The sequence below is a fragment of the Aquarana catesbeiana genome, linkage group LG03 (assembly GCF_042186555.1).
Source record: "Aquarana catesbeiana isolate 2022-GZ linkage group LG03, ASM4218655v1, whole genome shotgun sequence".
Taxonomy (NCBI): Eukaryota; Metazoa; Chordata; class Amphibia; order Anura; family Ranidae; genus Aquarana; species Aquarana catesbeiana.
The window spans coordinates 625,055,262-625,069,998 of NC_133326.1; the positions used below are offsets into that span (position 1 = coordinate 625,055,262).

At 42.8% G+C, this 14,737-nt stretch overlaps 1 protein-coding gene across 1 annotated transcript in view; it reads right to left on the bottom strand.

Moving 5' to 3' along the window:
- NOTCH3 (notch receptor 3) overlaps positions 1-14,737 on the bottom strand; it is a 132,294-nt gene that overhangs the window by 39,952 nt on the left and 77,605 nt on the right. Inside the window, exons 3-11 of the mRNA XM_073622382.1 lie at positions 12,016-12,158; positions 11,408-11,743; positions 11,202-11,324; positions 8,647-8,880; positions 5,134-5,289; positions 3,797-3,982; positions 3,589-3,702; positions 1,711-1,824; positions 1,023-1,256 (exon numbers count right to left, since the gene is read on the bottom strand). Coding sequence (XP_073478483.1) covers positions 1,023-1,256; positions 1,711-1,824; positions 3,589-3,702; positions 3,797-3,982; positions 5,134-5,289; positions 8,647-8,880; positions 11,202-11,324; positions 11,408-11,743; positions 12,016-12,158 — 1,640 coding nt within the window. The remainder of the gene's footprint in view (positions 1-1,022; positions 1,257-1,710; positions 1,825-3,588; positions 3,703-3,796; positions 3,983-5,133; positions 5,290-8,646; positions 8,881-11,201; positions 11,325-11,407; positions 11,744-12,015; positions 12,159-14,737) is intronic.

Here is a 14,737-nt window from a genome sequence, read left to right on the forward strand (position 1 = left end):
AGAATAAGCCATGCCAATACTGGTCTTTGAGGAACATTTATTGATCAGAATGGTGGTGCTTAACACTAAAGTCAGGAAAAGATGAGACCAAAGAACAGGTAAAATTGAATTTTTGTACTCTCTATAAAATCCTTTTCCTGAGACTCCATTGAGGGACACAAAAAAACTTGGGGTTATACTGCTGGCTACAGGAGGAATGGACATTGACAAACAAAAAACTGTAGGCCGGGATAAACCCTCATACTACCAACATGCCATTTTTTTTTTGCAAATGTTGCCTTCTTTTCGTACCTAGGTGGCAGTTTAATCGGAAGGTTGAATAGGGAGGTACACACAGGGCACCTTTATAGCCAACAATGACAGCAGGCATCCTGTTGTGTATGCTATGAGGCAGGACATTTACATTCAAAAGTTTAATGTTAGCTGACTGCATATCTTCAAGATGATCACAGACATCAGACAGCCGAGATATAACTGCAGAGAGCCTAGACGCCCCTTCAAGTTCTGCAATTTTTCAAATGACAGCCTTCAAAGCTCACCAAGGTCCTGACCATTACACATTTGAATGAAAGGGGGTAGGGGCTTAATCTCAACAAGGAGAGCAGTGGTCCTATGGATAGCCTCTAAGGGGCTCTACATGGACAAAGGGATCAACTTCAAGACCAGACAGGTACCTGCAGGCACTTCATCGATGCTGCCTTTTTATTTTTTATGCCATGTCAGGGTCGCATTAACAAGCAAGCTCTAATTATGCAAGTCAAGGCCTATAAAGTTGTCAGACGTTCAGCCAGACATCTGCCAATACCAGCCTTATCTAAACAGGACTAGCGGTTAGCCAAAAAAAGTCCAGGCTGGCCTGACCATTACCATTTGAAGAGAAGGGGAAAGTAAGACATAGACCTGGACTATCTGTCCTTAAATGGCAATCTTTTCTACAAATATCCTTTACATAAGGCAGTGCAATTCACACCTCTAAGCTTGTCAGGTCAGAAACACAGAATTTTAAATAATTTTAGGCTCACCTGAGGTTCCTGGCTGACAGTAGCATAAGAATTTGTTGACCAGGTCAATACATTTTCCTCCATGAAGACAAGGGTTACTGTGGCATTCGTTTATCTGGTTCTCGCAGCGATAGCCAGTATATCCAGGGTCACATGTGCAGGTAAAGCTGGCAATACCATCCCGGCACTTCCCATGGTGGCACGGGTCAGGGGAACATTCATTTATGTTACGCTCACAAAGAGTACCCTCAAAGCCTGTAAGAGAGAAGCAAGAACAATTAATAACAGGTGATGGAAGAAAAGATGGCAGTATATGGTAGAAGGAAGCCGAAACAAGCAAAAACATGCCAAATGAAAGAGCCAAAACAGCAGATGTCTTTGGATGAGCCGATAGTAAAAAGGCCACGGAGGAGCTGAAAACCAAACATGGCGCTAAAAGCTGAGCATAGCCACCGAGGAACCCTGGCCTGGCAAAGCAGAAGATGAAGGAGCATGAAGCACACACACAGCACCAGCTAGGCCGGAGGGAGGGCTGGGAGGAAGCGAGCTGCAGGCAGATGGAGCGGGTGGAAATCTACAGACAAGACTTACCTCCCTGAACATATAAAGAGACATCCAGAGAGCGTGAGAGAGAACAGGATACAGCATCAGAGACAGACCCCAGGAGTAAGGCTACCCTCAGTCAGATAACCTGCAGCGAAGAACTCACCCTCCGCACAACGACACTCGTAACCGTTGGGTCTATCCACACACTTGGCTCCGTTCTTACAGGGAGTGCTGGCACACTCATCAATGTCAATCTGGCACATGGAGCCTGAGAAACCTAAAGAAGATGTATGGTTAAATACGCTTATACGAAAGGCCTTCACCAAAATTATATAGGCTGTAAAGAATGTCGCTCCATTAAATTCTCACACAGGAAAATCATTCTAAACACATACTGAAGGATAGCCAATTATCTACTTTATAAAGTAATTTAATTCTGTTTTTCTATTCAGCTAAAGAGAAGCTTAGATGGAGAAAATAAAGTGTAAACTGTAATAGTGTGACCAAAACAATACAAAAAAAAAAAAAAAAGGAAGACCCATGATAGACTTTTAAAATTACATTTGGAACAATAATAGGTCAAGAATGGGAAAGAATATAATATTGGACACCTTTGAACTTAGACAGAAAGCTGGTGAAGTTTTCCTATGCGTCATACATGAATCATATGGATATAATGGTGGGGTGAGCATAGACAGCACACAAAACACAGGCACCAAATTATTTTCATGCATGGCCGGCACAGACAACACATTCTTCTTGGTGTCTTTTTTAGGAGATCAGCATGGCAGCCAATTCACATATTACCAGCCCTTTCAGCTTCAGATATGTTTTACAAAAATCTTGGCAAGTCATATTTAAATCTTAATGGCACTGCGATTTGAAACTTTTTTGTTGGAGTAAGGAATAGGGGTTCTTTTTTGCCATGTTCACAAGGAAAAATAGAGAGAGTGAATGTCCCTATCTGGGATGCAGACAATAAAAGTCTGACAGAGGTTCTATTCCCTAAAAAGCACTTTAAAGTAACTATTTGGCTTAAAAAAAAAAAAAAACGCTCATTAGTACTCCAGTACAATTACAATAAAGCATTATTACCCATCAACAGAGTATGTTCTGTGTCAAATATACTGCATATTCATTACAAATTGAAATTTTCTTAGTGAGTATATATTCGGACAACATCCAAATAAAATATACAGCATAAAGCTGTGATCTACCGGGAACCCAGGTAGGTCAAACAGTAAGAAGTGAATTACTTCAGGGACCCCACATTTTATCAAATCGTCCTAGCCAGTTAGTATAGTAGGAGAGCTGCATTGATCAGATTCTTCTATTTTGAGAGGGTTAGTTGGAGGGATTTCTTCTCGTTGACCAGAGTAATCATCTTTGCATACCCTGTTTCCCCGAAAATAAGACCTAACGTGATTGTCGGTGATGGCTGCAATATAAGCCCTAACCCCCCAAATAAGTCCTACCCTGTTTCCCCGAAAATAAGCCCTACCCTGAAAATAAGACCTACAAGGACTTTAACTAGGGCTTATTTGGGGGGTAGGGCTTATATTGCAGCCATCACCGACAATCACACTAGGTCTTATTTTCGGGGAAACAGGGTAGAAATACATTATGCGGATCAGTTTTTTGGCATGGGAACTTACTAGTAGATCCTCCACCAACCCTAAAAAGCAAATCTTTGGACATTGAACATTTTGGAGACCCAATCCCATCTCAAGAAATCCAAAACAAAACAACCAAATCTGAGGACATAGCCACAAGGCATGGTAGAAGCATGCCGCTGGGCCACAAAGTCGTAAACAGAGTGAAGTCAGTCTGAGGTTAGGTTTATATAAGCGTTAGGGTGAATATTAGGTTTGATGGTGCAACCATTTGGCTTTCTGATGTGCTCTGGAAGCAAGCCATTTTGAACAGAAATTATGGTATCAGAATAAGGCACAAAGTAAATCCCCAGAACACTGTCACAGGCCAGAAGTATTATAATGTAGGTAACTAAGTGTAAGCATAACTTATGGAAATAAATGCTTACCAGCAGGACAGCTGCAGGTGAATCCATTTACCATATCCTTACAAAGTCCTCCATTAACACATGGACTGCTGTCACATTCATTAATGTTGAGCTCACAGAATGTACCAGTAAAGCCTGAGGAGAACAAGTTAATGAAAACTTCAATACTGCAAAAATATACTGGCAACAGACATCATACACTTGCCTAATCTTGAATGGAGCAACTTACCTGCCATACAAATACAGGTAAATTCCCCTATCCGGTCCAGGCATGTAGCATCATTCTGGCAGGGAGTGGACAAGCATTCATTGACATCAGTTTCACATCGAGGACCAGTGTAACCCCGACCGCATTGGCACTGGAAAGAACCCTGAGTGTTCACACAACGACCAAAGTGTTCACAGGGGTTGGCACCTGCAGAGAAGAACATACATCTTAATTTCACTATATTTAAAGCAGAACTGCAGTTAAAAAAAAAAAAAAAAAAAAGATTAAAAAAAAGCAGCTTTTGATTGCCTTTATTTTGGAACAGTAATTTTTACCAAAAGATGTCCTCAGTCTTTAATTAGGGTTGAATGACAGCCAGTGTTATTCAACCCACTTTGAGCCCAAGCTGGCTAGTACTACCCCTTGGGTCCATGTATATCCGTGAGATAGATAGATAAATAAAATAATCTAAGTCTGGACATGTTTTTTTTTTAAAACTTAACTCCAGACACAAAGTCAAAGACACCTTTAAAATACATACAGTATATGTGGGGGGGCAATAAGAAAGTATAACTAGAGGGATTATAGTGTGGGTGGGCCAAAAGAAACTAAAAAGTCTCCACTGAACCAGGCTGTATCGATGTTATAAACCAGAGGATCAGTTGGCCAAGAGGCATGAATGAATGCTTTGCAAGGCATTACCCATTAATCTAAAGTGAGATATAAAACCCTTGTTTGGGGATTTGTGATGGACATACGACATGTAGAAACCTTGTGTTTTAAGAAGAGACAGGGTTTCGCTGTCAATTGTGTTCCTGGCCAACGCTCTATTTATGTAATGCTGGCATTCTTCGGGAATCCCTGCTTTTGCGTTTTTTTTCCCTTCAATTTTAAGAAGGCTATATTGCACTTCAGCAAAATATGTAAAATTATCCTCATGCAGTCTTCTAAAATGTAGGTGGAGAGCACAGCCAGATACTGGACCTCCACTACGGTGGTAGAACACAATATTGTTCTGGATTAGTCACTGACAAAGCTGTGAGGCAAAAGGTAAGATGACAGAGACAGAGTTTGCCCCTTCAAAACCAAACAAGCAATGGTATCTTGCTTTCTTTCTGGGTAGGTTTTCTCTGAGAGCTCAAGCTGTAATCTTTGTATAAATATGTCATTTTCTGAGTGAACCCAAACAACTTTATGACGACTTGGCTACACCAAGGGGTGTATACCATTTTCAGTCAGCCCATACAAACTTTGGGTGTTAATGTTCTTAATATTCTATCTAACCCCCCGTCCATGGTCGATCACTGTACACAACATTCTTTGCAGTTAGATGAGAAGGCCTCTATGCAAATACATACCTATTGAGCATTCATCCACATCTTGGTCGCAAGCTCCCCCAGTAAAACCAGGCGGACATGTGCAGATTGCGCGCCCGTTCACTGGGTTAGTGTCACACATGGCATCCTTGTGGCACGGATTACTAACACATGCATCCTCCAAATGACACAGTAGACCTGGAAAAGAGAAGACAAGTAGGTAAAAAAAAAAGGAAGATTTATGCAACATGCTGTTATACTAGATTAACATTTAAATTGAAATACTTATGTAAATAGAATATTTCAAAGTGTTTGTCACACCTTCTATTGTTCTAGGTTAGCAGCCAAGCTAGGTCAATGATGACTTAACATATGTCTGTTAATCGCCTATGGGTTAAAAAGTCAGGGAGACAGCTATGCATTGGAAAATATCTCCCCACAATACCAACATAAATTTTCATTGATCACCTCCATTTTTTTCATTTAATAACTGTGCTCACCTTTACACAGTTTACATTTGGTTGAAAATACTAAAATACTGTTGATCCTGCCAGTGAGGCACTCTTCCTGTTTGCAGTGTCATCGATATGCAGGCTCATCTTGCCTCCACCGCAATGCACAGGTTTTGAATCTTCATAAAAAAATAAGTTGCATCTATGGTGTACACTACCCTCCAAGATGCTTACATCACAGGTAGCACCACCTAGCAGGAGGTGGGTTATGACACTTGATTGACACAGCCTTCATGTTATTGTCATTTAATCTCGCAGCAGGGCTGCTAAGCAGATCACGAATACAAGGCTCTGCACCCCCACCTTCTTTGCGCAGAAAACAGATAAGCGATCACAAAGACACTTTTAGGGGGAAAATTTTTCTTTAAACAAAAGGTTAAAAGGAACTGTAAACATTTCGCTTAAAAAAAAAACAAAAACAAACAAAAAAACAAACAAACAAACAACCTAGCCCAGGCGTTCCTTGAACTGGGTAATTATGCCCGGTTGAGGGGAAAGCGGTGGGTGGTCTGCCCGATCATGTGACCAACGCTGTATCCTGGCCTAGGCCGACAAGGCCCAGGCCTAGGGCAGCAGGGAAAGAGTCCCCGCCAGCTTGCGCTACACTGTTAGTGTAGCATCAGTCTTATGGGGCGGACTGGGCTGAGAGGCAAATTAGTCTAGCGCCCTCACTGCTTCCTGTATGCGGGTGGCTGGCATTTCGCAACTGGGCGGCGCTTCTAATTTTGACTGTCCTATCTCACTGTGCTATATTTTTTCTGCTGCACCATTGGCATGGTTATATCTTCTTAGTCCTCTTCATAAAATTATCAGAAATTTGTACTTAAAGTAGAACTATGGGAAACACTTTTTTTTTTTTTTTTTTCCATTTTGGATAGAGAAAGGAAGGGTTATAACCCCTATCAGTTTATTTTTTACCATCCTTGTCCCATTGCAGAGATTTCCCTTTACTTCCTGCCCCATAGCCAAACAGGAAGTGAGAGGAAATTATGCAAATTAAGAGAATCCACTGCCCTCCCAGGCCCTCAGAACTGGTGTTCCCACTCGAAAATTTCAGGGTGGGTCTTAAACAGCAAGGGGTGTGGCATTGACAGGAAGGGGCAGGTCATATTTAAATTAGGGGTGCACGAGTTTAGTCAGGCCTAGGGCAGCACAAAACCTAAATACACTACTGCATGTGACCATTGTAATCGCCTGGACCAGCTCTCAATCACTACTAGAGACCAGGAGCTGTCTGACAGCTCGGTTTCTGTTGGTGCCCACAGCAAGCGTGCTCCCTGTACAGAAACTTCTGCTGCTCATGGAAGCACATGTGCGATGTGTAGGTATTAAAGCCTACCCTCTTTGCCACAACACATATGCATTACCTGGGTGTAAAAAGGTTAATTGGCAGTCCGTCAAAAAAAAAAAAAAAAAAAGTTATTTGGCAAAACCGTCATAATTATACTTAGTGTCTTGGATAAATTGAGGGGGGGAACCTCCATCAAGCTTTTACGGTTTGGATGTCCACTGGGGAGAGGTCCCCCCCCCACAACATTTCAAGGAGGCAAGAGGAAACCTCTCAAACACAAACCGCAACACCTTTTATTTTTTCTTCTACAGTTATAACATTTTAACCTTTCACAGATAAATTAAGATTTTTCGTAGGAAGTGTCAGTTTGCAGATTAAAAGATAAGCAAGTAGTTTACGTCAGCTAACTTGAATTTACAATCTCACCTCTTACTGCCAGGACTTTGCTGTGACAGGGAAAATGCTACCACAGATGTCAACCCCCCCCCCCCACAGGCAGTCTGATGCTATCAAGATAAAGGATGCACCTCCACTCCATTTCCACTTACATTTTATTAAATGGTATTATTTGATTAAAGTTTATGTCAAGGCAATTTTTTTTCTTTTTTTGGTGGGAAAGTATTAAAATTCCACTCAAGTTTTTATGGCTATTAGGCTCCTGTACAGGGATTTCCACTCACTTCCTGTCCTGGTGACAATGGTTTTATCACACAGGAAATGAAGGAAAATCTCCAACAGGGACAACTCTCCTGAACGATTTAACTTGACAGATAGTAACCAATGTTTAAAATGTCAGTTTTGCCATGCTTACATGCTACGTTTGCGTTTAGAAGCGTTAAAAAAACAAAACAAAAAAAAAACAAAACAAAAAAAAAAACCACACATGAAAAACGCCTGTAAACGAAACGCGGCTAAACACAAGTTACCGCGTTTAGAGCTTGAAATGCCTGTAAACTCAGCTTCTGAACACATTTTTTTTTTGAGTTCCAAAAAATGCCTCTAAACTCAACTGCCTAGAAATGACTGTCAACCCTCTGTACTGATAAGATAACAGAGGAGAGATCAGGAGAGAACTGCTCCTAAACATCCCTTTACCAGCAGCAGAGGCCTTATGGCGGCCATACATGGTTCGAATTTCGTAAGAATTTTCTTTCGAAAATCGCATGAAAGAATTTTTGTATGAATTTCGCACCATTAGTGGGCTGCAACAACGGCCGATTTTCGTGCGGCAATCAAATTTGAGGAATCGGACACGTTAGAAATTTTTAGAAATACGAACGATTTTCTAAACAATGATGGGAGAATCGTGCGAGAAATGTAATAAGAAAAGAAAATATACGGAGAGAAAAGAAGATTCCCGGCCAAGAAAATTCTTTTCTGTAGCAACATGCGGTGAAATTGAAGGCTTGGTCGGCCGAACTTCGAAATTCAATGGTGGCATCATCGGATCACAAAAAAAACGAACTTTCTGATTTTGAAAAGAAAATTCGTTCAAAATTCGACCGTGTATGGCCTGCTTTAGGCTTCCCCTACTGTACTTAAAAGGGAAAAGGGTTTTTCTTAACATTTTCACACAACATATACTGTATACAGGATAAGATTCTTTAACCAACTTTAGTGCCACTATGATAATATTTCATACATTCTCAGGTAAGTATTCTCTTTTTTTGGGGGGGGGGGGGGGGGGGGTTTCAAGCTTCTTCCTTACAGCAAAGGGTATATATTATAATAAGACGACTATCCCACACTCACCAGTCTTGCCCATGGGACACTCGCAGTAAAATGAGGCTACGCGGTCATGGCAGGTGGCACCATTGAAGCAGACGGCGGTGGCGCAGTCGTCTATGTTCTCACTGCAGCTCTCTCCGGTCCAACCATTGACACAGACACATGTGTGACCACCCTGAGTGTTAAAGCAGGTCCCGCCATTGTGACAGGCGTTGGGCTGGAGCTGGCACTCATCTACATCTTCTGTACAGAACTGACCTGTGGCAAGAAAAATATATGGATTTTTTATTTATTTTTTTAAATTAAAAACAAACATGTTCTACTCACCTGCTCTGTGCAAACCTCCTCCTCTTGGGTCTACTGCTGGTGCTCCGGGGTCTCCCTTTTTTTGTCTGCTCCATAGCACCCCAAACACTTGCTATGGGGGCAGACAAGTGGGCTTGCTTCCGAGCCGGGGGGCTAGGTGTCCATGGACACACACCGCACAGTTTGGCCCCACCCCCTACTCACAGGATCTGATTGACTGCAATAGAAGGCAATGACTCCCACTGCTGCCTCTGTGTCCTGTGAGGAGAAGGTGAGAGCAGCAATGCTGCTCTCAGCTACAGCCCTGGATCAATACAGAATTCAAATAAGTATTCTTTTATGGGGGGGGGGTTCAAGCTGATACTGGAAGGTTTTTTACTTTAATGCATAGAATGCCTAAGACTCAGCAGTCTGGTTCTTTGCTCTTGAATGCCACCCTCTAGTGACATTTAAACACCCCCTCTGTTGGACAGGAGCACATGGTAGGGGATGCTCACTAAGGAATCTACACCAAGCAGATTCTCCCATACTGTCAGTCACGTATTTGACACCCCATGGTGCTGGGACTGTCAATGGGTGAGAACGACAAATAACATTAAAGCAGCATTTCAGACCACTGAGGCCTCTTTCACACTGGGGCGGTTTGCAGGCGCTACTGCGCTAATAATAGCGCCTGCAAACCGACCCGAAACAGCCGCTGCTGTCTCTCCAGTGTGAAAGCCCTGAGAGCTTTCACACTGGAGCAGTGCGCTAGCAGGACAGGGAAAAAAAGTCCTGTTAGCAGCATCTTCGGAGTGGTGAAGGAACGGTGTGTACACCGCTCCTGCCCATTGAAATCAATGGGACAGCACGGCTATACCCCCGGCAAAGCGCCTCTGCAGAGGCGCTTAGCGGTGGTTTTTAACCCTTTCTCGGCCGCTAGCGGGGGGGGGGGGGTTAAAACTGCCCCGCTAGCGGCCGAATACCGACGGTAAAGCGCCGCTAACAGTAGCGGCGCTTTACCGCCGCCGCCCCAGTGTGAAAGGGGCCTAAATGAACAGTTAAATATATATGCAAACTTTGTTACATGCAGAAGGATTTGTAAACCAGTTTGGCTATAATGTGATTCTTACTCTTCAGTCACTTTTTAGCAACAGGGTGACACCACTATTTAAAGCCTGCAGCTGCAGGCATCATTCAGATATCATTTTCTGCCGGCGATTCCCTGCACAGAAAAAAACAATTCTAGCGGCTGTTCAGTCGCTTGATTGGTTTTACAGGCGGCGGGAGGGGACGTCCCCCCACTCCTTCTGCCCCGTGGTGCTTCTACCAGCTCACCCATATGATTGGCGAACCGGAAGTTTACCATAGAGAATACTGTGGACCAGATGGTCCCCAGCTATCTCAATGACCTTTGGAAGCCAGGTGCAACGTTATGACGTCACTCCTGGCACCGGCAAATGTAAACACTGCCGTGTTTTAGCTGAAAAGGCTGAGGTTTTTTTTTTTTTTTTTAATCTTAGGCTTTTCAGCCTAGATGTGGGGCCTTATAGACCCCACATCTCTCTGTAAAGAGGACCTGTCAGGCACTATTCCTGATTACATTCCTTGTAATAAGAATAAAAATGATCAAAAAAAAAAAACTATTTGAAAAGGGAAAGTGAAAAAAAAAATTAAAAAAAAAAGTTAAAGGGCCCCATCCAAGCACGCAGAAGCGAACGCATACGTACGTCACGCCCGCATATGTAAACGGCGTTCAAACCACACGTGAGGTATCGCCATGAATGTTAAAGTGAGAGCAATAATTCTAACACAAGACCTTCTCTGTAACTCTAAACAGGTAACCTGTAAAAAAAATGTATGGAGATCTTTAAGTACCAAAGTTTGGTACCATTCCACGAGTGTGCGCAATTTTAAAGTGTGACATGTATCTATTTACTCGGCATAACACCATCTTTAACATTATACAAAAAATAAAAATCAGGCTAACTTTAGGATTTTTTTTTTTAATACAGGAGTCCCCCCCCCCCCCAAATTAAGTTTTTTAAATTTCTGCGCAAATATAGTGCGACATAAATTGCAACTACTGCTATTTTATTACCTAGGGTCTCTGCTAAAAATATATATATAATGTTTGGGGGTTCTGAGTAATTTTCTAGCAAAAGAATGACGGTTTTTACATGTAGGAGCGAAGTGTCAGAATTGGCCCGAATGTGAAGTGGTTAATATAAAGTGGAGCGGAAAAAAAAAAATAAAAATACAGCAAGTTACGCAAATAGGTGGCTGTGACTCACCTGTCCACTCAGGGGGACACTGACAATTGTAAGTGTTGACTCCATCCACACACGTGGCACCATTCATGCATTTATGGTCAGGACAATCATCCACATTGGTCTCACAGTTTGGTCCATCAAAGCCTATGAACACAGAAGTTTAAGAGTAAAATATCACAAAGCCACACATTTTAAAAAGGGACAAATAAGGGGTGACATTTCCTTACCTGGCAGGCAGACACACTGATAGGAGAGGTCTCCAGTTGGGCGGCAGGTGCCTCCATTCAGGCATTGGGAAGGTGCGCATGGCACATAATTGGCCTCACAGAACTGGCCAGTAAAACTACTTGGGCAGCGACAGCGGAAAGAGCCAGGGGTGTTAATACACTGTCCTCCATTTTGGCAGAGCCCCGATGTTCGGCATTCGTCAATATCCAGACGGCAGCTGCGGCCCTGGTATCCTGGTGGGCAGGTACAGTTGTAGCGGCCATTCCAATTGGTGCAGCGGGCACCATTCTCGCATGGGTTAGTGGCACAGGCATCGATGAGCGAACAATCCTGACCTAAAAAAGATGAACCACTGACCAATGAGGCAGCACAGTGGACAAGGGGGTAATACCCTTCCCTAGTTGAGGTTTTGGGTAGAATTCCTGCCGAGCACATTATCTACGCAACTTTATAAATGCTTTAGGTACATTCAATTGCAAACTAAAGGTGAGGGACCAACGTGCATGGTTCTTTGAGCGCTGCTCTGCAGAATATATTGGATCATCATAAGAGGGTAAAATGAATACTCTCTCCCTTTCACAATTCCAGGTCCACAAGAAACACCTACCTCTGAAACCTTTGGGACAGCTACATTCATACTGGACAGTTCCTCCTCGGATAGAGTTCCGGCAGACTCCGCCATTGACACAAGGTGTTGGCACACATGGATCTTTAAACTGGCAATAGTCTCCAATCCAACCAGTGGGACATCTGAAAAGGAAATTAGAATTCAGATTACAAATCACAGATATACACTAACCCCAACTACAGGCTATCACTGTAATACATTGTTATAGTAACACCAGGCTCTGCAAGGAAAATGTCCCACTAAAGCAGCCATTTTAATTTTGGGAGGGCCCCAATGGAGCTGATCCTCCTGGCTTTATACATCTCTCTTAAAGACTCAAGGGTTGAGATTTTGGCAGTTGGTTTATGGAGTCCCCCATATGAACATAATTAAGCCTTTGAACTGTTATTTCTGAACAAGAGCCCCCAATTATTTCCTTATTCTAAAATTACAGTAAACCCATTAAGAAGAGCATGACACCATTATTTTGTGCTATAATGGTTGCAGTAGTTGGGCGGAGCTGGGAATTCTTGTGTCATTATCCCAAGTCATTTCCAAAGTTTAAAATGACAGAATATGAATGAACTTGCCAGCATACTTACAAAACTAAGTATAATGGTAAAAATATAGACAATACACCCAACACTGCAAAATAAATAATCTAAAGGGACTGTTCACACTAGAATGCAGTGCGGGAAAGTTGCGTTCCCGTGCGGCTACCCGGACTGCATTCCAATCACACTGCCCTTGCGATCTGCTGCAGGGGTCAGTGCAAAAGTAACGACACCCCACACGCAGGGCTTTTGCACGCACTGGATCGCATGGTACAAAAGTACCATGCGACGCCGTTGCCCTGCGTTTCAAAAAAGCAGTGCATGCACTACTTTTGGTGGGGTGCGATTTCAGCCCATTCAAAATGAATAGGGCTGAAATTGCACTACACAGAACTGCAAGCGATTTGCAGAAACTGCATCGTTATCCTGTGCAATTCACATGCAGTTCCTAGTGTGAATGGACCCTTAAACTATATTAGAAATGTATTTAGAATAATAAATATACAGTGCTTCTGTAATAAACTAATCCAATCTAAACATCAAAATCATATCAACAGCCCACTGATAGATGCCATTATGTGATCAAAGATGAAGTCACGAGGGTTGATCTACTAAAACTGGGAGACTGCAAAAACTGGTGTAGCTCTGCGTAGAAACCAATCAGCTTCCAGGTTTTAGCCCTTGTCCACACTAAAAACGGGTTTGAAATCATGCGAGTTCAGCTTAACTCGCACAATTTCAAACCAGTATTTCAGTGCGAGTTTGGGGGCGACTCAGAAGATATCTGTGCAAGTTCATGCACAGATGTCTATTGAAATCGTCCCGAAGTCACCAAAAGTAGTGCAGGAACTACTTTTGGAAATCTCTGCGGTGCCGCAAAGTCAGCGTTGCGCCGTTTGGGACAGTGCTGTTACCGGTAATAGGCTGTTATTTGGCATGCGATTTGACATGTGAAATGGCTCCAGTGTGAACGGGGGATTATTGTCACAGCTTGATTGAACAAGTTGAATGTAACCCTGAGGATGTCACGTATGATGAAACGCGTTGGCAGGAGCTATGTAAACACGCTACTGCGCATACATGATCGAACTTCGGCCATTTTACATAAGGGAAACTGATCAGGCTTGGATATGATGTGTATACATGCTCACTTATGCCATTTTCCTGCAAGTATACTACGATTTTAATAAACGTGAAACGTGTACAGTATTGTGCTATGTGGATCTTTACATTTTTCATGCACTATGGTTATTGAGCATCGCAGAGTGTTTCCAGACGTTGCCTCCTAGCTTGTTTGAGAGTCCTCCACTGTTCATCATTCTCGGCAATCTGAGAGAACATCTAGGCTCCTATTGAGTGGATATGAGATCCGATTGAGCGCTTTCTGACCCCCTAAGGGTGGTCGCTGGTTTTCTGGAAAGCCTTCAATTATGTGTGAAGAGTGACACTGGCGATTCTTCCGTTTTACACTTACCACACGGACTTTCCATCCTCAGATTTTTGGATTTCTTTATGGGACTTTTTCTAAGGACTTGAGTTTGACCACTTCCCATTTGAACAAATTAATTTATGCACTTTATTGTAGCACTTTGCACTTTATTTATATGTAATCATACATTTAGCACTGCACTTTTTTTTTTTATATACAAGTTGAAATTAGAAGCCGATTGGCTACCACGCACAGCTGCACCAGATTTTGCACTCTCTGGTTTTAGTAAATCAACCCCTAAGGCTAAGATTACACTTGCGGCAGACCTTGCTGCTCCTCTGAAAAGTGATCTGTGGCAGATTGCTTTCTGGAGATGTCGGACAGGAGGTGAGGAGGCGATAGGTCAACTCCTCACCATCTATTTTAACCCTGTAAAGCCTGCACACCCACATGCATTACACAGAGTTGCAGGGCGGTTATGACAAGGCCCCATTTACTTGAATGGGACGCATTCAGCAGTGGTACTGCCTGCCAAATGCAACAGGGGGTATAACCTGCCATGGCACGTGTACAACCCTGTCCCGCTGCCTGTGTGGCCAAGAGGGGCAGTCAGAAGGATGTAAAAGCACAGCTCACCCGCTGATCTTGACCATTTCAAGCTCACTAGATTTCTGGCAGGATCAACAGGTATGTTTAAACTTACGGAGCAGATCTAACAAATCACTTTCAATTGTATATT